General features: G+C 34.8%; 1 protein-coding gene across 9 annotated transcripts; it reads left to right on the forward strand.

Moving 5' to 3' along the window:
• Window positions 1-377: 377 nt before the first annotated feature.
• Window positions 378-22,781, forward strand: LOC105229096 (G1/S-specific cyclin-E). Of its 9 annotated transcripts, XM_029552568.2 has the most exons (8): window positions 378-878; window positions 2,171-2,527; window positions 4,339-4,483; window positions 10,925-10,992; window positions 13,190-13,682; window positions 20,042-21,234; window positions 21,302-21,527; window positions 21,610-22,781. In XM_029552568.2, the coding sequence occupies exons 4-8, from the start codon at window positions 10,961-10,963 to the stop codon at window positions 21,880-21,882; spliced, it is 2,217 nt and encodes a 738-aa protein (XP_029408428.2). In that variant the 5' UTR covers window positions 378-878; window positions 2,171-2,527; window positions 4,339-4,483; window positions 10,925-10,960; the 3' UTR covers window positions 21,883-22,781. The 9 variants fall into 9 exon arrangements, with proteins under 9 accessions (XP_029408428.2, XP_029408425.2, XP_011207500.2 ...); XM_029552565.2 differs by lacking the exon at window positions 4,339-4,483; XM_011209198.4 differs by lacking the exon at window positions 2,171-2,527.
• The last annotated feature ends 1,786 nt before the right edge of the window (window positions 22,782-24,567 follow it).

Here is a 24,567-nt window from a genome sequence, read left to right on the forward strand (position 1 = left end):
ATATATATTTTAGTTTTATTTCAAACTATAATTTTTTGTTTAACTTCATAATTATCAAAAAAATTTGCGCATATACTATGCATGATCTATAATTTATATATATTTTAGTTTTATTTCAAACTATAATTTTTTGTTTAACTTCATAAATAATTTAGTAATAACCGATTTTTAGTTGACTAAACTAACTGTAAGCTTCCCCGCAATACAAAAACAATTTGCATATAACTGCCGAAAAGAGTAATTATGGACATTCCCTCCTACTTTATCAAAGACAAGAACCTAAGATGTGTTTATTCTTTGAATGAATCGACATGATCAGCTGACAGCTGTCAAATAGCGCGCCTCTCAGCGGATATTCCCGGCGAATTTGTGGGTATGTCAGTGAGAGAGCTCATCATCTTTGCATTGCTGTTTGCAGCTAAAGCCGCTTACAATTTGCCACTCGGTTCTGGTTTATAATGTCGTCGCTGCTTTCTTTCTAAAAAAATCTTTAAATTCGTTAGGAAACAATTGGCAAAAGTAAAATTGTACAGTTTGATAGAATAAGGAATATTTCCTCTGCTGTTGCTAAAGTGTCGACGAGAAGTACCCAATACTATTTTATTGTTGTGGTGTTAATTCTGCTCAAGTAAAAGTCAACGCGTGGCTGAACGGCTTTGGTTATGTGCTAAATATTAGTTATAGCAACCTGTGATTTTCGAGTGGCAGTTTTGGATTATCCTTTTTCATGGTTGTTTGGAAAAGCTATGAAAAGCAAAGATCCTTTTAAACTTTAAATGGAGCAATGAAAAGCTTTATACACTAGCAGAAATTTACCTCGAAGGCTCTAATTCATCGTACCGAATATTTGCTGAAAAATCTGTCAGGAAGATATATTGGTGAGTAAAATGTGCATTATGCAGCATACATATGTATTGTATTGACGGTGATATATCGATCTAGTTGCACCCGTTATTTAGGTGAAGGATTCAATAGTTTCATGATTAAATGTGTCAATTTTATCGCTACCATTTGTAAGTTAATGCATTAATTTGGGTGTTCCCTAATTGCCCATGAGTTTGATAAATTTCTTAACTATGTTTCCATGGCTAAACAATGGATATACATATGTATTAATTTAGCTGCAATATTCCTTCATATAAAATACAAATTTTTGGTACTTTAATATGATTCCAAGTTTCCAGCAAGTTTTCTAAAAAAAATTTACTTATGTGGCTGTCGTTGTTATATACTCCTCCAGACTACTCTCTCGCGCGCATTAGCATTTCAGCAAAAACTTCGCTGCGAGTCGCTACATTTCAGATAAGTATTTGCTCATTTCGCTGTTATGTCGGCCGTCAAAAAGCCCGCGCGCGCCAAAATTGTTTAATAGAAATGTTGATAGTTAGTAAAATCCGGACCAGATTTTAAGAAAAGTGCAAGAATTTGACTCCTGGATATATATCCTCTTATTATATACCACACATGCCCATGTTTTCATTCATAAAATATGGAAATTATTGTGCGAAAGTTGGCTTTAAAAACGCAAAAATTGCGTCGACGTGGTGTCAACTCAGTGTATATTTGTTGCTATTTGTTAGTATTGTAAATAGTGTTGTATCTTAAAAGTTTTTCCCTCGGCACTTTTTTTGTAGTCTTTGACATACATATGTATATGTACATACAATGTGAAAGACTTAAAAATGAAGTTTTATTGATGCCGTTAACTATAGTTTCGCTGAGGTATTTAAACGTTATAATATACCTAGATGAGAACTGAGTATACCAAATCAAGAGACATTGGTGGAGTAATAGTTTCAGAGAGCCAACGCCGATTAATATTATGTTAATTTTTAAAAACAACTTACTTTTTCCATAAAATCGCGATGTTGCCTCGCACATCTGAAATCGGGAAAGCTACGTAGTTTCTAATCTGATGCTAAAAACACAAAGAAGGCGACAGATTTCAAATGACATCTGTCAAATATTAAAATACACACGTTCTAATGGACCCAGTTATTTAGACAGCTGCACGACTACTAGAGGTTTATAGAAAATTTATGTGAAAGTTCTGATTGTACGCTATAAAATATTTTTTATGAGATGTGCCGTTAAATTGAGATATCTGCAGTTGCATATTTTAATAAATTTGATTTGCAAATAACTAACCATCAAATCATTTTATTGTCAGACCGGCCCAAAGTGGGAAGCGTTGGCATTATTTGTACCGCCGCTTTCATGGAAAAGTAAACGACAAACAGCTGATATAACAGAACGTGAGTCTCAATAAGTACGTACACGGCGAACAAAGCCAGTCTATCAACTGACTCTGACGTCGTGTAGAAATAGTATTATTTTCTCACTGATGAGATTTCGCCCTACAAACTTCGCTTCTCCATTAAAGTGCTGGATGTACGCTCTTGACGTTGTCGTCGTCTTTTGGGGAATGTGCGAAATGAATTGACAATATTGTACTTATAGTGGTGTGTGTGTTGTTGCTGTTGATTTGGCGCCCCGATCATCTGTTTTGGCGCAATTATAACAACTGGTTAGTATTTTGATGCAGTTCACCTAAATAGCAATTATTTCCTTGATGTATGTGCTTGTTTATGTATAAATGTATATACATGTGGTTGTATGAATGTAAAAGGATTTAGAAGCGAGTTTCTAAATATGAATGAATGTTTTTATGAGAGGTCAGATACAGCCATTTGAATATTATTTTTTAAAGTAAAGGTATGTTGACAACAAATCTAAATGTACTAAAATTTCAGTGTTTAACTTTTTCAGCATATGCGTGTGCGCGATCAGCTATTCGACGGTGGTGTTTCAGCGTTTATTGTCTATTTTTGTTATTCTTTGCCCCCAAATTTTCGGCGGCAAAGTTGCTGTTTTCGCGCCAGCTTTCCCGATGTTGACGGTCGCGTTTGCATGCGAGACATTAGTCGCCGCGTGGATGCAGTTTATAAATTTTGACATTTCATTGCGGTATTGTGGTTGTGAAGTGCGGGCACAGCCAGTGGCTAATTTTTGATTGTATTTTACAAGGTCTATGCTTCGCAATTGGAAAGTAGTTAGGGAAGGGGTAATAGAAGCCCTTAGCTTACTTGAGTCTTTAATTTATATAAATATGCACATAAACCATTATTATTTAGCAGTAAAGTATGCTAAAAAATGAATAGTTCACACTTAAAAGTCTATATAATTCATATGTACATATGTATGTATGTATACGTACGATCGGATAAGGCTTAAAATTTTATACCTCCTGGAAATTAAAATTAGGTCAGTTTTATTTGTATTGAGGGCATTTGGGGGTTTCCACTGTTATCATAAATACAACGTCATCGTTAGGTCCTTCAATAGGTCAGTGATTACATACGGATTGTTTCCTTGCTCCCAAAAAGGTCGGATCAATAGCAATACCTAATAGAAAGATTTTCGAACTTTCAGTTGACTTTATACCGCACATATGTACATATGTATCAGCAAATGTGTGAGTTTTTTAATAAAATTGAGGGTGTGCGTCTTTCTGTAATCCTTGTGCCTAAAATGGAAACTTGCCCTAGACCCCATAAAACTTACAAGCCTTATGCACCTTAAAGTATGTATTTCCATGGCATTTTTCGGAATGTTTTTAGATGTAATTTATCTGCCCAGAAATGTATATACGAACATATCGTCACCTGAAATGCAAAATAACGTAACAACATTTTCAGAAATTTACAGTGGCATGAATGAAACACGGAATAAAATGGAACATGAGTGAAACAAAATTTTAATATTGGTTAAAACTGGTTTATATATGACCGCAGAACCAGAAAATGTTGAACATATTTAATATTATGTCTGTAATTTGAAGTAGTGAAGCGTAATCAATAAGACACTCAATTTCGAATTCTTTGATGATACGTTATTTTGCATTTCAGGTGACGATATGTAATAAGTATAATAATATAACAGATATAGGTTTTTCAATGATATACTGAATCAAAAAAGTCATGAAAATTTTATTACACAGTGTGCGACAAAACTAAAGCACTGCATCTACCTTGTCGGTATTTATAAATTAGGCATTAAATGATTTAATTGTTCTTATTATTAGGACATTCATCCTTCTACAGTAGTGAAAATTAAACTAATTAACTATTTAAAAAAAGATTAGAGTTCATATATTGTTTTTTTCGATATTTATTTGCGTATCCCTTATTTTTCAATAAGCTGCGCTTCGGCAGAGCATGGACTCAATTAATTTATTTAATGAGTCAGCGGAAATGCTTGTCCATGCTTTCTTTACTTGTTTGAATAAAATTTTTGAAAATGTCCACGTCTAATTTTCTGATCTACAATTTTTCATAGGATCTCTATGGGATTTAGATCAGGAGATTGTGGGAACCACTTCAAAACATCCATCCTGTTATCAACAAACCACTGTTTTACACAAATATCAGTGCGTTTCGAGTCATTGTTTTGATAAGTCCATTTTAAAGAAATTTCTTCTTCAGTAAGTGACAATAATCTGAACGTTTTTTATACATGTACCATAGCCCTTTTTACCGTAAAGTTTACAACAGGTTGGTTAAAAAGGAGGCTCATAAGCGCTGACGGCCTCACTTAGGCAATCATTAAGCCGTACACTTACTCTCGTTTTGGGTTTTTAAACGCGATTTTTCCAGTTCTGAAAAGCACTTGACCGTATGAAAAAAATTTGTACAAATCGATTTAAGTGTTTGTTTGTTATAAACAATATGCGCCCACTGCGTATTTACCAATTTTCAAACGGTTTGGCTTTGTATGTATGTAAAATTTTTGAGAAAAATAAAAGAAATTATTTCAAATTTAAATATTCTTGAAATCTAAAACATATATTTTTAATTCAAACTGCTTCATAATATCTTTGAAACAAATTCTCTTTAATTTCTTTCAGGTACATTACCAGCTTATAGGTTTTTACAATTAATATTTTAACCTGTTCCAAAGATTAAATAGTACAAACAGACAACACAAATAACACAAAGACTTTTGGAACCAACCAATTTGAACCTACTTCGCCATCAAACATATACAACACTTTGAATGTTAGTTTAGAATCCTTTGGGTTGAGGTGTCCTAAATACAAATAGCATTAGAAAGTTTTGTTCACCAAACTGCTATTTGTAACATTTATATATGTATATATAGATGCTACGCGAATTGAAATTCTGGTGATTGTCCATCTGCCCTTAGCACCCAAGATCATTTTCATTAACCATGCAAGTAAGCCAAACTAAAATTCAACTTCTATTTGGGATTTCAATGAACATAAATATTTATTGGCTAAAATCTTTCTAATAGTAGGCGTTGTTCCATTGATATCTCGTAAAATAAATTCTATAAACATTTATTTTCACAGTCTATATAAAAGCAATTGGCTCATATTAACCGGTATCGAAATTTGACAATGGGCGTGACACTTTTCACCATTAGGTGAAATAATATACCTCAGGAATTACTCAACCCATTTCAAAATTGATACGCATTATTCCAACATCCTTATGCTATATTGGGCGACATCGGACTACAATCACGCCTACAATATGTAAATCAAGAGCCAACGACCTTAACGATATTAAACTTTAATATAATTTCCTGCAAAATCTAAGGAACAAGATATTTTTTCAAGTAGTTGGAAGCGAGATATAAATTTTTCTATCTGATAATAAGAAAAAATAGAAAACTGTATGTAGGAGGACCTTCCCGTTACAATTAAAAACTCATATTTAGAGAGGCTTTCTTAGAGGTGACTAGGAACTTATTTTTCCGACTAGAAATCGAAAAAAATTTTTTTTTTTGAATCACCCTAATGTATATCTAGTATCTATAAGAAAATATATAATTTCCATCATAAATACATTTGTTTGCCAAAATCTCTCAATTAAATGCAAATTTAGTATAAAAAAATAATTAATAATAAAATTTGTCAAACTGACCACGCCATCATATGACTACGCATGCATACATATGTAAATGTCAAAAAACATCAGCTTTATTGGTGATGCGCGATTTTCTCTGTCACTGCGCATCGATTTCTTCTTCTCGCAAGGTGGCGCAAATTGGAGATTCCAAGCGAAACCAGGTTCTTCACCACCTGTTCCCTCCAACGGAGTGGAGGTCTTCCTCTTCCTCTGCCTACCCCGGTGAATACTGCGTCGAATACTTTCAGAGCTGGAGTTTTTTCGTTCATTCGGACGACATTACCTAGCCAGTGTAGCCGCTGTCTTTTAATTCGCTGAATTATGTCAATGTCGTCATACAGCTCATCGTTCCATCGAATGCGATATTCGTCGTGGCCAACGCGCAGAGGACCATAAATCTTTCGCAGAACCTTTCTCTCGAAAACTCGTAACGTCGACTCATCGGTTGTTATCATCGTCCATGCCTCTGCACCATATAGCATAGCAGGACGGAAATAACGAGTGACTTATAGAGTTTAGGGTTTGTTCGAGGCTGACGTTGTTGTTGGTTATCTATCAACAGTGATGTGGGTGCCTAGTCACGAGTGCGACGTCTTTTGTTTTGATGATAGGAGATATTTCATCTTGCCGTCGTTCACCACCAGACCCATTTGGTTTCGGTTGCAGCTGTACGTAAAGAGCTTGAAATTCCGTCCCACAGTTCCCTTATACCGAGTTGTTGACGAGTGTCCTCAGAGAGCAGGAGGGTAAGTCGAGTCGAAAATCGTTCGGCTGTCTGTTGTGATTGCAGCTTCACAACGTCGAACCTTCCTTGTGTTTGTTGACGTGCGTTTTTTGCTGCACAGAGGCGGGTGCTAATCTTGGCTGCAACAAGATAGTATCGATGTTAGGACCTCGGAGCGTACGCACGTCTAAAATATTGGAGACGTGTCTTCCGTCTATCACAACATGATTAGTTAGCTTGATGAATTTTTTATGCTGAAAACTAGTATCACAGATAATCAAATTTTGGGAAGTCGATCAGCCTCAACCCATTTGGGGATGTTTCCTCGTGAATACTGAATATACGGTGTGTTGTGCCAAAGATACTTTCCTTGCACACCCTAGAGTTAAAATCGCCAAGCACGATTTTGTCTTCGTGGCGGGGTCAGCTCTTGTTGCACTCCAAGCGCTCATAGAAGACATCTTTGGTTGCATCGTCCTTCTCTTCCGTCGGGGCGTGGGCACAAGCGATATGTTGAAGAACCTCGCTTTGATTCAGATTGTTTCTAGACGTTTAACCATCGGGGTGAATGATAGGACTCGGCGACGGAATCTCTTTCACCACAAGGACCTACTCGCCGTAGTCCTTGTCCCGTCCATCTCATTTCTTGGACGGCGGTGATGTCAGCCTTCACTCTAACGAGAACATCAACCAGCTGGGCAGCGCCATCTTCCCAATTAAGAGACCGGACATTCCAGGCGCATGCCCTCAAATAGCCCAAGGCGTTTTTTACGTGGCGGGTCCCAATCTTGTGCACAATCTTGTGAAGGGCATGTTTCGCGTTCTCACTTTAGCTAACCTTCAAACGGATGTTCTTAGCTGAATAATTCGAAAAGTATTAATGATAGCGATTTTGACCTCGAACCTTTTTTATAGCAAATAAATTATAGGCCTTGGTCCAGTTCTTAATGTTAATATTAAAAGCTAAAATTTTCAGAGAATTTTTTTTAGGGTATTTCCAAAGAAATTTCGTGACGGGACTGAAAAAAATTAATAGTTCAATAAAAAAAAAAACACCCTAATGTATATATATAGATTTTTGATCCTAAAGTGGTTTTCGCATTTATATTTTTAAATATTTTTTTCATACTTTATCAATACCTCCATTATTATCAGCTGATTGGTATTTTATCAATGTACACAATTAACAGCCCTATTCTCATGTCCTCACAAAAGACACCACCCTCACTATTGTGAGGTTATCTGTATGCTGAGGTGATTTCAAAAGCACAAATGCTTACAATTACCTCACAAATTCATGCTGCTTCAAAGCAAACCTCACAATGCAAATTCGGTTGAGTTTGTTTTGTTAATTTCAGTGTTATTAAAGAAATTTGCAATTATTTTATTTAAATAGAATGGAGGAAGTATTTCAAAGGCGTTATCTATTAAAAATATAAGCATTTGCCTGTTACAATAAATATTTACGTGTAGTTATTGCTAGTGTATTATTGACTGACCATGATTTTCATTTTCTTGGAAGATTTGAGGTTTTTCCGTAATGTAACATCCTACGAGATATTCCAAGAACTCTTCCATGGGAAAATTGCTTTGAAAAATACGTCCATTAAATAAATAAATACCAAGCAACTTAGTATGCGTTTGCACACGAAGATCTTTGTTGCCCTAACTCGTATCTTGTAGGCGAGAGGGCGACGAAAGTCTAAGAGCAACGAAATGTTCGCTTTGTTGCAATTTGATATTACTTTTAATCGGTTTCAAATTAATATTTCCAACGTGTGATTTGAATTTTATTAATTATAAAGTGGATAAGCATAAAAATTTGTTCTGCGTAAATGAAGCGTATACAAATTTGCGAATAGGATATGAAAGAGAATGCAGAAAATTACCCGACTGGTGTTGCTGGTGAACGCGATGCGCAACACCAAAAGGAATTTTCCCATTATGAGCAACAAAAGTCAGTATGTAAACCCAGATTTATATGCATACCATATTTGTGCACATTTTTTGTTCTGTTTGTGTAAAATTATCCTCAATGCATATCTGTATGTAGCTATATATGCATGTACATATGTACATATATAAACATGTTTGAATATTCACTTGTTTCAAGTGAATACAGGATATAAGTATAGTACTTATGCATACAATCATTTGTGCATCCATATATCCATATTAAAAAAATTCCAATCGAGATATGTTATATAGGGACTAGGCCAAGTTTTTGCTCAAATGTATCTATTTTAGGGACAAAGATGCACTGTTATGAATAAAACACGCTCTCCTATTTTCTTCGGGATAACTCACATATTGGCCGATATATGCGGTACAAAGTCACCCGGAAGTTTGAAAATCTTTATATGAAGTATATGGGGGCTAAGGGAAGTATTGGTCTGATTCAACCCATTTTTGACATACAGACATATCATTATAAGATTCAGTGCCCAGGGGTTTGGACAGTTTTTATTGGATTTAAACAATTTTTGGTCGTAAGGTGGCAAACACTATCCCTTTATATTAATTTCTTCTTGACTTGTGTACTGGAAACTTAACCAATCAAGTGGAATTTAAAATTGTGTTATATGGGAAGAGGGAGTGGTTGTTGTCCGATCTCGTCCATTTTCGCACTGTGACATAAAAATATAAAGGAAATACAACTAATCAAATTTTGTCGAAATCGGTTGGTCGGGTCCCGAGGTATGGGATTTCACCAAAAAGTGGGCGGTGCCAGGCGCATCGTCCAATTTATATCATCAATCATCATCCTCCGATTTAATTTTCACACTGTCGGTAGAATTTCTTATAAGATTTGTACTCACCAAATTTGCTTGGAGATGTGTACATTAAACTTGTTAAAGAGCGGGGCCACGCCTACATTTTCAAAAAAATTTTCCCACATGTGCCCCTTACCATTGCGATCCTCTGTACCAAATTACAGCATTATATCTTAATTTAATGCTTAGTTTTGGCACTTTATATGTTTTCGGTTAACGCCGACTTGGCGTGGCAGTAGTCCGATTACGCCCATCTACGAATTCGATTTTTTTTATACTCCCACCCACATACCAACTTTCATTGAGATATCTCAATTTTTTACTCAAGTTACAGCTTGCACGGACGGACGGACGGACGGACAGACAGACAGTCAACCGGATTTCAATTTTTCTCGTCATCCTGATCATTTATATATATATAACGTTATATCTCTCTGTAGCAACATGTTGCAAGAGTATAAAAGCAATACCTAAATTAAATATATAAATACGAAGGAACTAAGTACTACTGATGTGAACATAACCTAACGCTTGCTTCCTATTTAGGGCTTCAGACCGGAAAACAAATTAATTAACGGTTTTTTTATTGCTTTAGAGATAATTATAATCATATGCTAAAATGTGAGTTATGTAGTACTTAGTTTCGTAGGTTATTCAATTTTATTTCTGTTAAATATATTTTTATAACTTACGGCCACAATACTCCGGTTCCTTTACCAATTATACTCAATTATCATTCAAAAGCCTTGCACTTTTTTATTTACATTCATCAGCTGCCGGTAATAACTGCGTGGACACATTCATCCTCATACATACATATGTAAATATATTCTATACGCATTGCAATCATTTTTATCTCATCTTTTGATTACATATTTTAAGACTTTCCTCATTAAAAATATTGCAATTTATACATCTGTATATTTATATATGTACATACATATATGCACTGTAGACACAATTTTTATTAAAATAGCGACTTCAATCTATATTCTATATTTTTTAATACAAATAATTACGAGAAGTAACGTGACATATGGCCACATAATTTAAAGACAGTCTGTCTATAGCAATTCAACTTTTACATAATCAGTATTATCTTATTTTTTTGTGTGTGCCTGTATGTAGTATTGTAACACCTAAACGTCAGGCAGGCACAGTTTTTGACACCTTCCACTTTTTGAAGTCCTGTGTGTTGGAATTTTAGTTGTCCGTTATTTTAAAATACATAATAATGTATTTATGTACATAAATATACTCATCTGAAAACTACATTTTTAATCGCCTTCATATGGCTAATGGGTCTTATAAGAATAAAAATATGAGGTTTAAAAATGCCTGCAGAGTGGCGAATGAAAAATAAATATACAACTATATTCGCCCTTAGTAGAGGGTAATCACACTTTCGATACATACGTAAATTTAAACCAAATTAATTTAATAATCGTTATAGTTTTTTTTAATAACTCTGTAATTTTGTTGTTTTCTTTCAGTCAATTAAAGAATTGGAATACCCGCTCAAGTCAATAATGAGTTATAACATGAACACATATTACAATAAGTGAGTAAAATATGCGCTTACAATTTCATTAATTTACTTAACAATTTTAATTTTTCTATTTGCATATATTCGGTTACACCCATACATATGTAGATATATGCATGTACATGTATGCCATCATTGTAGATCTACATATGTATAGATGTGCTTATATGTACCAAAATAAAGACATATTTTTAATAAATTATATTAATTGAAAAAGTCCATAAAATCGTGATGAAAATATAACCCGTTATTAAATAAGTATTTCAATAAAGTTACATGTGCAGCGAATTCAGCGGCAAAATCGCTTATGCGTCCAACCTTCCGGCCAAATGACTGAGTGATTATGGACTATAACATCAAACCACAATGACCAAATAGGGGTGTGTACAGAATTACCTTCAATTAATTTGGTGATCCTTATGGAATTTGAACATATACATACATACATGCGTACAGCAACAATTACATCAAGCACCCACCCCAACATATAGAAGGCATAGTGTTTCCCTATTTTAAAACCGCAAGAACCAGCCAAAATGTCAGCAGCAACACCGCCGCCAACGGTGACAAGTCAAAGCCACTTGCAGTCAATTAACAACATCATCGTCATTCCGCCAATAATTGCATATTCCGCTTTAATGTGGCGTCACATCAGGCTTGTGCACTATTGGCATTCGTTTTCTTTTTTGATTGCGCGTTGCATGCATACCATATGTTTACATCCAACGACTAAAGGGATGCAAATATAACAGCAATTATATCCCTTTTTACCATTCCAATAGTTATGGAGGTATTACAAGGAACGCGGAAAATTTCTATGAAAATAACTGCCATAATTTGTATGACATACCAATGGTTTTGACACCTCGGCGTTTGAGTTGATATGCATGCAGTGCCTTTAAAGCAAATAGAAGAATGGTGGGAATTTTGTTTCTATATAATATTTGGCGTATATTTAACTAGTTAGTAGATTGTGAGTCGGAGTAAAATGTAAAAACATGTGAAAAGTTTATAAGGGTTTACATAAAACTTTCCGCGCTTTGCTAACAGTTCATACTTTAACAACGAAGTGAAGAAAACATAAAGCATGATTGGATGATTTGGATCGGCCATGAACGCCATCATTTGTAGGATAATGCTAAAACAGTTAAGTGCCTATCCATATGCATATCTACAAAGAAGTTTAGCAGTTTTTCATAGCATAGTTAGGCAGCAGAAAAAATCCACCATTTCTTGACAGAATTAGGTGCAGATATTTAGTTCAAATCATTATTCAATGTAATAAAATATTAAACATTTTTATAAACATAACACATTGCCATCGGGCGGTTTTTGCTCAAACTTGTCTATAAATCGGGGTATTTTTCCGTTTCTCAATGTCTACGTAATTTTTTTAAAAACGAGAAATCTCGTTTCCCGATGTCTACGTAATTTTTTAAAAAACGAGAAATCTCGTTTCCCGATCGTAATGTTATAATAAAAATGTATTTGCTTATTTTATAAAGAAAAATTAAAAACACTCACAAGCCAGATAAATTCGACGGTGGGTATTAATTTGGGTTTTCTCAAGCGGATGAAATGATTGCTTAAAAAATCGACGACCTATACATGTTTAATACATCTGTTAAAATATGTTTGATTTAGACAGACTTAACGAGTAAACAATTCATGAGGTGAGCCTTTAAGATAAGTAAATTTATCATTTTCCGGGTATTGCCTTAATGTTCAAGCTATAAATTACAATTTATTTTCGCGCATCATTTGACACCATAGTACCGCGTGCGATTCGCTTAAGAGAGGCTTTACTTCAGGCAGATTGAGAGAATTAAGGCGGAAACGCATAGAAATGGGTGCGCTAGAAATGTATCTACATATGCACATTTACCTAATATTCATCAGAATAAACCAATAAGATTGTTTATGTTGGGTAATCTACGAAAGGAATGTAAATTTCGCATGAAATGCAAATATGTGAATTACCGGCGCTGATCGTATCCGAATTTTGCCTATCTAAATAGGTAGGCAGAATTATGTTGGAAATTATTTTTGCCGTCTTCAAAATTTATGAGAGAAATTGAATTCTTATTGTTTATCGGAATATCTGGGTAAACACATTTCTTTATGATATATGATATGTTTTTCCAACCTTTTATTGACTATCAGAAGATTTAAAAAGGAATACTTATTTTCAGATATTTCTGTTTTATTGCAGGGTTGAAAAGAATCGGAGTAACGAAATCTGTACTGTAAGTCCTAGTGTACCAACTAGTAGCCATAAAAACAAAAGTGACCACAAGAGTTATAAAATGCAAAATAACTCAAAGCATCGTCAAAGTAAAATTCCATATAATGTAGAAAATCGTAGAAAAATTACATCAACTGATGAAAATTCTAATACAACGCCAATGTATGCAACATCCTCTTGGTTCCAGCCACCAACAACGTCGAAATCGTTACAACATAAACACTTGTTAGAGGGCTCACCGTCAAAGTCTACAGTTACGTCATTGGAAACTGCGGATATATCAGCAATTGAAGCGTCGTCAACATCACCATCATCGTCTTCCATAGATTCGGTGTTGTTACGTGGCTGGTCTCCAGTGCCAACTACATCTACAGATACCTCGCACTGGTATGCTAAAATTAATAATCGTAGGGAAACCAGCAAGCGTAAAAGACAAGATTCCGTTAATGAAGCGCAACATGTAAGTTAAATATATGTATTCGGTTAATATTACAACATTATATTAATATGTCTTAAATGTGAAAATATCATGCCCGCTTAATACTAAAGCCAAAAAATTTGTGTTTAGTATACGCTTGCCTTTCTGTAGTATATAAAATGCATTTCCATTAAATCGGTGATAATTGTTTGTCGCGAGCAAGTGTTTTTGATTGGTATAAATTATTCAAAGAGTGTCGAGAACGCGTTGAGAACGAACCACGTCCAGGACGGCCATCAACATCAAGTGATGATCATCACGTCAATAAAATAAAGGAATTGAGGCTTGAGAATCGACGATAAACAGTCAGAGATCTTTTACTGACATAATTAGAATATCGGAAGGATCAGTGAAAACCGTTTGGAAAGATCAAGACCTATGAAAAGTGAAAGCACGATTGGAAGCGTGTGAAACAATGTTTCCTGACTACCAGAATATCGTGAAACGTATTGTTACTGGCGATTAGTCTTTGATCTATGCTTGCAATCCGGAAACAGACGATCAATGGGCTAAATATAGCGGGAAAGGTGAGCGAAGCCAAAAAAAACCGTCAAAGCAGGTCAAAAATCAAGGTTACGTCGACAGTTTTCTTCGATTATCAAGGTGTGGTGCACTCCGAATTAATACTAGTCCTAAAATATATTGTTATACCTTGTTGGCGTAAAGCTTTTCGTAAAAAGACGAATTATAGTTTTTGCACCACGATAATGCACCGTAGTTCATTGATTCTTCGTGAGTTTTTCGGCAAATTTTAAACCAGAATCGTGCCAAAACCACCGTATTTGCCTAATTTAGAATCGCTACGCGCATTGAAGGCTATTCTGGAAATTTACTTTAACAATTGCAACACGCTGCCACACAGTGTAATAGTTTTGTTCATCTAACGGTTGTACGTATCACCTAAAACTAATCGAGATAGATAAAGGTACCAACATACATATAAATGATTAGGACGAGGCAAGTTGAATTCCGAGTGTCTGTTCCGGTTACGTAGGCCTGACTGTCGTGGGAATATGTGGCATGTTAATAGTTATTGGTCAATGAGCAATATTTATATAAGTATGTATAAACTTGCTTCAAAATGTGTTCTCGAGTATACCTGAGCAATGCCAAAATAATTGCAACGGAATATTACTCTGTCCCCAATATGCCCCAAAAAATGATTTCCACCCTAAAAAATAGCTGGCTCGAAACCGGTTTTGCTTCATAGTTTCTTAGGCAAATTTGTTTCGAATTATCCGTATAACATTTCCCGCAGACGCGATTTTTTGGTTTTAAAGCATTATTTTACAACCTACTAATGTGTGTCTGTAACTGTTTACTACTTTTTTAATTTTTTCTTTACATTACATAACCTTTAATATTGTAGAAAGCTGCAACTTTCTACTTCCTTAAGCGTACCATCTTACCTACATACATAACAAGTATCCCTGAACGGGCCAAATGTCGTCCCTATGAATATTTAATTATATATTCTCACAAGTAAATATGTATGTAGTATTTGTATATACTTATGACTACCAGGTATAAATGCCGTTCCGTTGGTCTAACAACATATTTATAGTATATACAAACATATACATACATACATACATACGTATATATGTATGTATGTAACGGCATATGTATACATTTCCTTTCGGTGGGCATGATTAGACTCTAGTTTTATAGACGCTTCCATTTCCAATTCAGTGATAACTTTTGAAGGCTGTGCGTTTTCTCCTCAATTGCTCTGAATATCCAACCGACATGCGGCGGTTATCTTTCGTTCGTCAGTTCCTTTTTCTGACCAAAGATAACGTACTCTGTAATTGCTGATTAGAGTCATATCTCTGCTATAGCGTTATCCTGTGAAAATAACACATGAACCCTCGCGCTTCCATCAAAAAAAAAAAATAGAAGAAAAACAAAGGTCACCATATATTTGTATGTATGAGCACATAGTATGTAATGTACGAGTGTAAGACATCCGAACGATTTTTTCACTAAACATTTCTTTACCAAACATAGTAGAAATATGTATGTTTGTATGCTTTGCTATGTAGTATATACTCATATGTATAAGTACATACATTCTTAAGTGCATAGTTATGCATTGGGGAGTGTTCGGTAATAGCAGCAGGATCGCGAAGTAACCGTGCGACGTTTGACAACCCCTCTTTGCGCTCAAGGTGTTCACGCATGCGCAACTGCTCAAAAAGAATACAACGTCTATGTGTGTATATGTATGGATGTATAGGTATTTGGTGTGTGAGCGCAGTCACACAGTCACAGTCTCGCCTGCACACCCTTCCTAAGGAGTTTTCTACTGTTTGCATTTTCTCTTCGTTCCTTGATGTGCGGCTTCTTTTCACTTTTCAGAGGGTGCAGTCAGACAATGTATAATTTATTTCCTTTAAATATTTCTAACAAAATTTAACCTTTTCTGAAATTTCCCTCCCTGTCTCTATGTCTTGTGTTGCTGAAACTCAAGACTCAATTTTGCCCGAGTAGCGCGTGTTTAAATTTTTACTTTTGTTACTTCGAAAAATACATACTATGTACATAACTACAAATCTCTTCGTTTCCCACATTCCCTCTTGTTGGTGTTAAGTTTAAATATTTGAGCACAATTTTTGTGTTCGTATGTGTACATATGTATGTACATATATGAATGTACCAATTTGTTTCTCTATTCCTCTCTTATATTTGTTTTTTTTTTTTTGTTTTTAGTCTTCTTTCTTGCTTCTTGTATTTTGCTGTTGTGCAATGCACACATCTGCTGATATTTGCATAAAGTTTTCTTAACAATCGAGCGATCCAATCATGTTAAGTATTCCTAGGAAAAATGTATAATACTAATATAATTATCGTAATTTTCAATATTGCGTTTTGTAAAACTATAAATCGAACCCAAACTGTTGTAGAAGCGAGATATAGAATAAAGTGAAGTTCCAGAATGACCATATCTATAGTAAATATCTACTCTTTCGGTCTCACAAATCCGACATTTTATACCTTAGCTATTTTTTAACAATTTATTTCTTAAAAATATTTACAATGTAAGTTTTTTTTTCATAACACAATGATTTAAATTTGGACGTTTTAAATTTTATTTTAGTCCATCCAAAGATATTATAAAGATTTTTTAATTGCTCTATCAAAACTTCAGCGACTTCTTGAAGCTTTTTCGGTACAATATTCGTAAACATTGTCTTTTGTTGCATTCAAAACAAATGTTGTGCTGAATATAAAGTTTTCTGTTGCGCCATTCAACCAGAGATACCATATAAACCAGACTACAAACTGTATGAGCTATTTATAAAAAGGTAAAACATACTCTCTAACTTAAGTACTGTCTAACTAAATAAAATCTTAGATTAACAGCTAATTCAAAGTTCTTTTTAAACGTTGAACTTCCGCGACAGGCTCTCGAAAAATTTTATAGTAATGTTTAAGCTTGAGGTTTTGAATGTACACTACTGCGACTTTATAATAGTTCATACTACCTTGAAAAGTAAAAGAAAGAACTGTCATTTGAAGTGTTTTTAACAATTTGAAAACTCATCACTTCTGTGGCTTTTACGTGAAATATGTTTTAATATATAAAAGTATGCGTGCGAACGAATACTTAGATTTTTTACAATGGCAACCTCGGAGCAATGTTTGTGACTGAGCGGCATTGTAAGGCAGCTTGCTTTAAGACACGCGGCAAGTGGCATTCGAATTGAAAATACGTTGATATTTGAATGTTTAGATTTTTGAATTTAAGATAGTTCTATTACTTATACATACATACATACATATATATGTATGGTAAATATAGATTTACTTATGTACATACATACATATCGCTCATTTGCTGCAAGACCGGCATAATTCAAAAAACGTGATTTTTGAGTTAATGCTGCAGAATTGTTCGTTATATCATACTTCATGTTGAGTGAAAAATTCATATGAATACCTCTTATATGCTCCGCTTGAGAAGAGGTGTAAGGTTGGAGTCACCGTGTAAGGTTGTAGTAAGTTGAAAACTTTAAACGCGTTTTCTGGCGAATCGATTTTTTTGACTTATGCCGGTCTTGCAGCAAATGAGCGATATGTTTATTGATTGCGTTACAGATTTTTGAATTAAATTACACTAATAATAGTTGATGACATTTTGTCTTATGCAATTGCACATAAGTGGGTATAAATAAGTATATGAGTGTTTGTATTTGAACACTCAATGTCTAGATGGAAGGCAGAGACAATATTTCTAATTTATTTGTGCAAAAATGTGCAGCCTTAAAATGTTTTTATGGGCCAAATAATTGTGCAGAAACTATAGTCATATGACATTCATATGTGTGTTTTATAAGTCACCCTTATCAGCGTTAAGTCATCTTCAGCAGCTGCTGCTTTGTGCCTTCTTAAGAAGGTATTGTTGCCGCTGACTTCTTTGTCAGATTTTTTCCATATATACATATATACATATGTATGTAAATATAATTAAACTGTCGCAAATTCTTTACAGTGTCAAATAGTTCTCTATTTGGTGCACATAGTACTGAGTAAAGGCATAATTGCATATGTGTATGTAAATAGGAACAATGGTACTCTTTACCAATTGTTTCTAAAATTCAATAAAACATAGTTTCATTAACACCGTCCATTTTTTGTAATTCATAGTCCCTTGACAATTCCAAATAATTACAAAATGTTCGCGAAAAGTAAGTCTTTTCTATAATTTTAATAATTTTAAAGATCATTTACTTTTTCTATTGAAGGTTATGATAATCTGTCTTGCTGATTTTAAAACAAATTTTCAGGAAAAAAAATCGTGCAAATGAATTATTGAAAAATAAAAACGTAAATTATATTATAGTATTCTAACGTACGCAACCTTGACATATTTTATTTAACCGCTAGTCTAAGTATTTAGGTAGAGGTTTAAAAAAAATTGCATTATCTCGTTCGCTCCTCCAAGAATTCTAAACCTAATTTTCTAAACAAGTAACTGGTGATCAGAATTGTTAGTGTGATTTACCTGGACTTTACCTTGGTGCATCTCGTGTACGACAAAAAATTAACGATTAAAATCGAACAAAGAAATAACCAAAAATCAACACAAATACTTATACAAAAGAAAATGTGTAGCCTTCTTGGCTTTCGCTGTCCAGATCCTTATTTAATCGAACTACCTAAATCCCTTTATATACATATGTACATATATTAACCAGCCTAGATACACACACATGCATTATACGTACATCTTACGGCTGTCTACTGAGACCCGCAGCTTATACACATATATCGCCTTTGTGCATAATATCCTCAATTTTCTTCGCTTTTATTTCTTACACTCTCACAAATTCACATGTATGTGATGTTTTCTATGGGTTAGAAGGAGAGCAAAACAATTTCGACTGAGTATCCTTCCGCTGCAGGCAAAAACGAATGCAGTCTGATAAAGTACAAGCAACTCTCATTGCAGCTGTCTATTTGCTGCGCTACGCTTGCACACAGGACGTAACGTCAACGATCGCTGCACACGATCAGTTTAACCAGGAAAGTCACTGCGTACGCAACTTGTGCTCATTTAAATATTACTCCCTGTTTTTAGTGAAACGAGCTAGAGCTTCCCAACTTTATTTTAAGCTTGATAAAAGAATGGAAATTCAATACCCTCACAATTATTGAAGCAACTAATGTAATAATAGAAAACAGAGGATACGTGAAGTGAAACAGTGCAGTACAAACCAGTGAAAGCACTCGATACACCTAAACCAAAGAAGCATTTTGAAACCAAATATAATACATATGATTATAAATAATCTAATAACTTAAGAAAAATCGCAATAATCAGTTATCGCTTACAACAGAAATGGACACGGATTATTCAGATTTTTGTTTGCCCAAATATATTGTGTTTTCGTAGTGAAGATTGATTGATTGATATTGTTCATTTGTGCGGGCTGATGCGAAACTTTTAACCCACGTTATATGAGAAAAGGATTTCCTCAAACCAAAAGCTGATATTGTTGCTGTTGTTATTGTTATTATTTTTGCGGTGCATATCATATTTAAAGAGGATCTTGCAGCTATTTCGATTTGAACTGAGTTTATGTGATTATGAAGTGGGAGCGCAAGAGAAAACTGGTTGATATGGTATAATTAAAAAGAAACAAATATTTTATAAAATTAAAACAAAATGTTTTACAAGTTAAAATATAAAGTTAGGATAAGAACTAAAGCCAATACAAATCTTCCACTCTAAATATTATGTTAATCATTTTTTAATTTTCTAAGTTTGTGTTAAACTTTTTTTTGAGTATCAAACTATAAATAAAAATTTACCATATTTTTCTTATGTATTCCAGGATCCCGACTTAGGCTGCGATTTACCGACGGCTAAGCGCAAGCAAACGCTACCCTCGCCATATACAAGTGATGTAAGTTCTGTGGCGTCATCGGTGTATCCATCGCCAATTGATGTGTTCTCTCATGAAATCGACACGCGCAGTTCTTGCGACTACCTCTCAGCCGGAACCGACTTTGAGGCCACTGCGGATTGCATACCCGACAGTCCAAGCAGTTTACGGCCAGACGATGAAGCCATCGACGTGGAGGATGACGAAATTGTATCTGCAACGACATCACCATCTTCGGAATGTTCAACCAGTTGTTTTAAAGGTGCGCATCATTTATATAAAATGCACGCCGTCACCCAATTAGGAGAACGTACCCCTGGACAAATTACTGAAAACACAGATAAAATTGTCGAAACAAAGTTGGTGAAGGCATACGACGATGACTATACAGGTACACCATATAATTGTATGACACCGGCAGCGGAACCAGAGGAGTTGCGACAATGTCCCTTACCAGCATTAAGTTGGGCAAATGCATATGATGTTTGGCAATTGATGTGCAAAAAGGACCAACAAGCAGCCTGCTTACGCTCAGGTTCAATGTTGGAACGACATCCCAGCTTACAGCCGCGTATGCGTGCTATCCTGCTTGATTGGTTGATTGAGGTTTGCGAGGTATACAAATTACATCGCGAAACCTACTACTTGGCAGTGGACTACTTGGACCGCTATCTAAGTACGCAAAAGAATGTACAGAAGACTCATCTGCAGCTGATTGGCATAACTTGTCTTTTTGTGGCTGCGAAAGTTGAAGAAATATACCCGCCCAAAATTGGTGAATTCGCCTATGTGACGGATGGCGCATGCCAGGAATCAGATATATTGCAACATGAAGTGCTGCTACTGCAAACGCTCGAATGGAGTATAAATCCAGTTACACCAATGGGATGGTTAGGTGTTTACATGCAATTAAATGTGAACAACCGTACTCCGGCGTCGTTTAAGCGTAACACATACAAAGCCAAATCAACGGTGACAACGGACGAGGCATATAAGAACGATGCCTTTATTTACCCGCAATTTTCAGGAATGGAATTTGTACAAACTGCTCAATTATTGGACCTATGCTCACTGGATTTGGGTATTGCCGACTATGGTTATTCCATTATTGCTGCAGCGGCCATGAGTCACACTTTTAATAGGTATATTTACATTATGACTTTATTTAGAACAAACTATTATACGTATTGAATATTATTCTCATTATAGAGAGATAGCGTTGCGTTGTTCGGGATTCGATTGGCAAACGATTGAGCCATGTGCGCGCTGGATGCGACCTTTTTTCGAAGTTGTACGCGAAGAGTCTACTTACCTGCCCATGTCGGAACAAAATGAACAATTCACAAATCGTTTCGGTTTAGGTCATATATGCCCCAATATTATAACCGACGACTCGCATATAATACAAACACACACAATATCCATGGGAATGTTTGTAAGTATTATAAATTAAATCATGTGTAAACATGTTTCTTATCTGAGCGAGTTAATTCAATAATTTTTATTGTAACTTTCAGGATCGCACTGCACAATTACAAGAGCTTGCTTTGGCAACTAAGAACCGTACGGAGGCCTCTCCAGCTACTGGTTTATTATGCCCAGATGGTTTGTTGACGCCTCCGGCGTCTAGTCGAAAACCGGTCGATGTGACAGATGTCGACGAAGATCCTGATCCAACTTCCATTCAACCGATAAGCACCACAGTTAAAACATGTAAAAACTCTATAACCAAATCTACAAACTCAGCAATTGAAGTTGCAGTCAGTGCAGATAAAAATGTTCTCACGTAAACCTCAAGTAAAATAATACATAGTATATATAGAAAAACCCTTATAAATAATCTAATCAAGTAAATTATTCAAAATATTATAAATACCATATATTATACGTTTAAACGTTTAGCAAAATTAAATTCAAATTAGTCATTAATGTAGTAGTCAAATAAAATAATAAATAATTTTAATGTTTATAAGGCGTATGTTTAAACTACTAAAATAACATGTAAATAATAATTATATTAAAACACATTGAAAGTAAGTTATTTTGCGAGCTTTTGATAATTTTAGGGATAACTTTGCTTGCAACATTTTTAGAGAAAATGATTAATGTGCCGTTTTAAGGTGTTATTGTTCAAAGTAGTTAAATACTACAAATTTATGGTGCAAAGCAATCTGTTTTTTTTTAATTGTAGTTAAATATAAATAGATCTTAAATGGATCATCGCAATTCAAAAAATCACTCGTGAATAATAATAAAAAATAACATATACTAGCATTTCGCTCTATATATATTATATTTCAGGCCAACATTTCTATTACTAACACACTAACATAGTTTGCATAAGTTGAGGGACTCACATTTCATCGCCTTCACCTATGACTTATGGTGATACACTCACTTATATATATGTATGCATCTTTTAAGCATATGTTTTATTATACGAACGCTATCCAAAACGTGCATATCTTATAACAACATAGTCATAATTTTAGTGAAGCATTCCAAAAACAGCATTCGATGAGAGATTTGAAATTTTTCATGTTATATTTTCGCTTCATATTTCAAAATCATACGTATAAAAACACCTTTTCAAATTTATGTCATATATAGTTGATATTATGCAACCATATTTTGTAAATCTACACAAGCTAATAAAAGTGCATAAAAAAGGCCCAAATAAAACACTGAACTGAACTGTTAAAGTTTATAACAGCAACCGCTAATAGAAAAATACTTGTTTAAAATTATAGGGAACAAGGAATGATGAAAGGGGAATTTTTTTAAATTTCTACTCGCACGTATAATATATTATTTAAGAATAACCAATGAATTAAAAAAAAAAAATCGCTGATACACGCTGTCTGTCATCGGACTTTCGCTTTCGCTTACCAAATCTGTTGAAGGATTAAACAACACATATTCGTTGCATCAATTTGATGCATGAAATCTATGCATGTAAATAGAAAAAATAAATTTAATTAAATAGTTTTTAAGATATAATTTGTATATATAATTTTTTAAGCTAAGATAAAAAAATCTACAAAAATTTATTATTTGCTTAACATCTCATTCTGTGCGCTTTATCCATTTGAGGTATATGTATATACATGCATACACACGTTTCTGGATTTTTGTTTATTTAACTAATGGACTCTGATATTTATTTTTTTTCACAAAAAATCACAATTATAAACAGAAATGAAACATTTTTGTTTACCTATGTAAAAATATAAAATATATATTTTAATTTAAAATATTACAAATAAGCATTTAGTTTAAGTAAATCCTTGAATACGCTTTTCGCATTTTAATGTTTAATAAAACAAAACAAAAAAGAAAACAAACGTTAAATAAAAAGTACTAATTTTTTAAATACAAAGTTAAAATTTATTATACATGGCGGAATCCTAGGAATACGTGTTTTCAACTTATGCAAGTGCATCTGCCAGTTCGTTTTTCTATGATTCCTGAAATTGTTGACTCTGTCCACACTTTCTTCAATTATACATTCAATGTATCGGCGATCCGAAAATAAGTGTTCCTCAAGAACTCTCCAAAAAGTAATTTTATTTATTTCTTCTTCTTTACTGGCGTAGACACCGCTTACGCGATTATAACTGCGTTAACGACAGCGCGCCAGTCGTTTCTTCTTTTCGCTACGTGGCACCAATTGGATATTCTAAGCGAAATCAGATCCTTCTCCACCTGGAACTTCCAACGGAGTGGAGGTCTTCCTCTTCCTCTGCTTCCCCCGGCGGGTACTGCGTCGAATACTTTCAGAGCTGGAGTATTTTCGTCCATCCGGACAACATGACCTAGCCAGCGTAGCCGCTGTCCTTTAATTCGCTGAATTATGTCAATGTCGTCGTATATCTCGTACAGCTCATCGTTCCATCGAATGCGATATTCGTCGTGGCCAACGCGCAAAGGACCATAAATCTTTCGTAGAACCTTTCTCTCGAAAACACGCAACGCCGACTCATCAGTTGTCATCGTCCAAGCCTCTGCACCATATAGCAGGATGGGAATTATGAGTGACTTATAGAGTTTAGTCTTTGTTCGTCGACAGAGGACTTTGCTTCTCAATTGCCTACTCAGTCCGAAGTAGCACCTGTTGGCAAGAGTTATCCTGCGTTGGATTTATAGGCTGACATTGCTGGTGGTGTTTACGCTGGTTCCAAGATAGACGAAATTATCAACGACTTCAAAGTTATCACTGTCAACAGTGACGTGAGAGCCAAGTCGCGAGTGCGCGACGACTTTTTGTTTGATAACAGGAGATATTTTGTCTTGCGCTTGTTCACTGGCTTCGCTTCCTTATCCTGTTTGGAGAAAGCAGAACTAAGGGAACGGGTGTTGAGGCCGATGATATCAATATCATCGGCATACGCCAGCAGCTGTACACTCTTATAAAAGATTGTTCCTGCTCGATTAAGTTCTGCAGCTCGAATTATTTTCTCCAGCAGCGGGTTGAA

The sequence above is a fragment of the Bactrocera dorsalis genome, unplaced genomic scaffold, assembly GCF_023373825.1.
Source record: "Bactrocera dorsalis isolate Fly_Bdor unplaced genomic scaffold, ASM2337382v1 BdCtg284, whole genome shotgun sequence".
Taxonomy (NCBI): domain Eukaryota; kingdom Metazoa; phylum Arthropoda; class Insecta; order Diptera; family Tephritidae; genus Bactrocera; species Bactrocera dorsalis.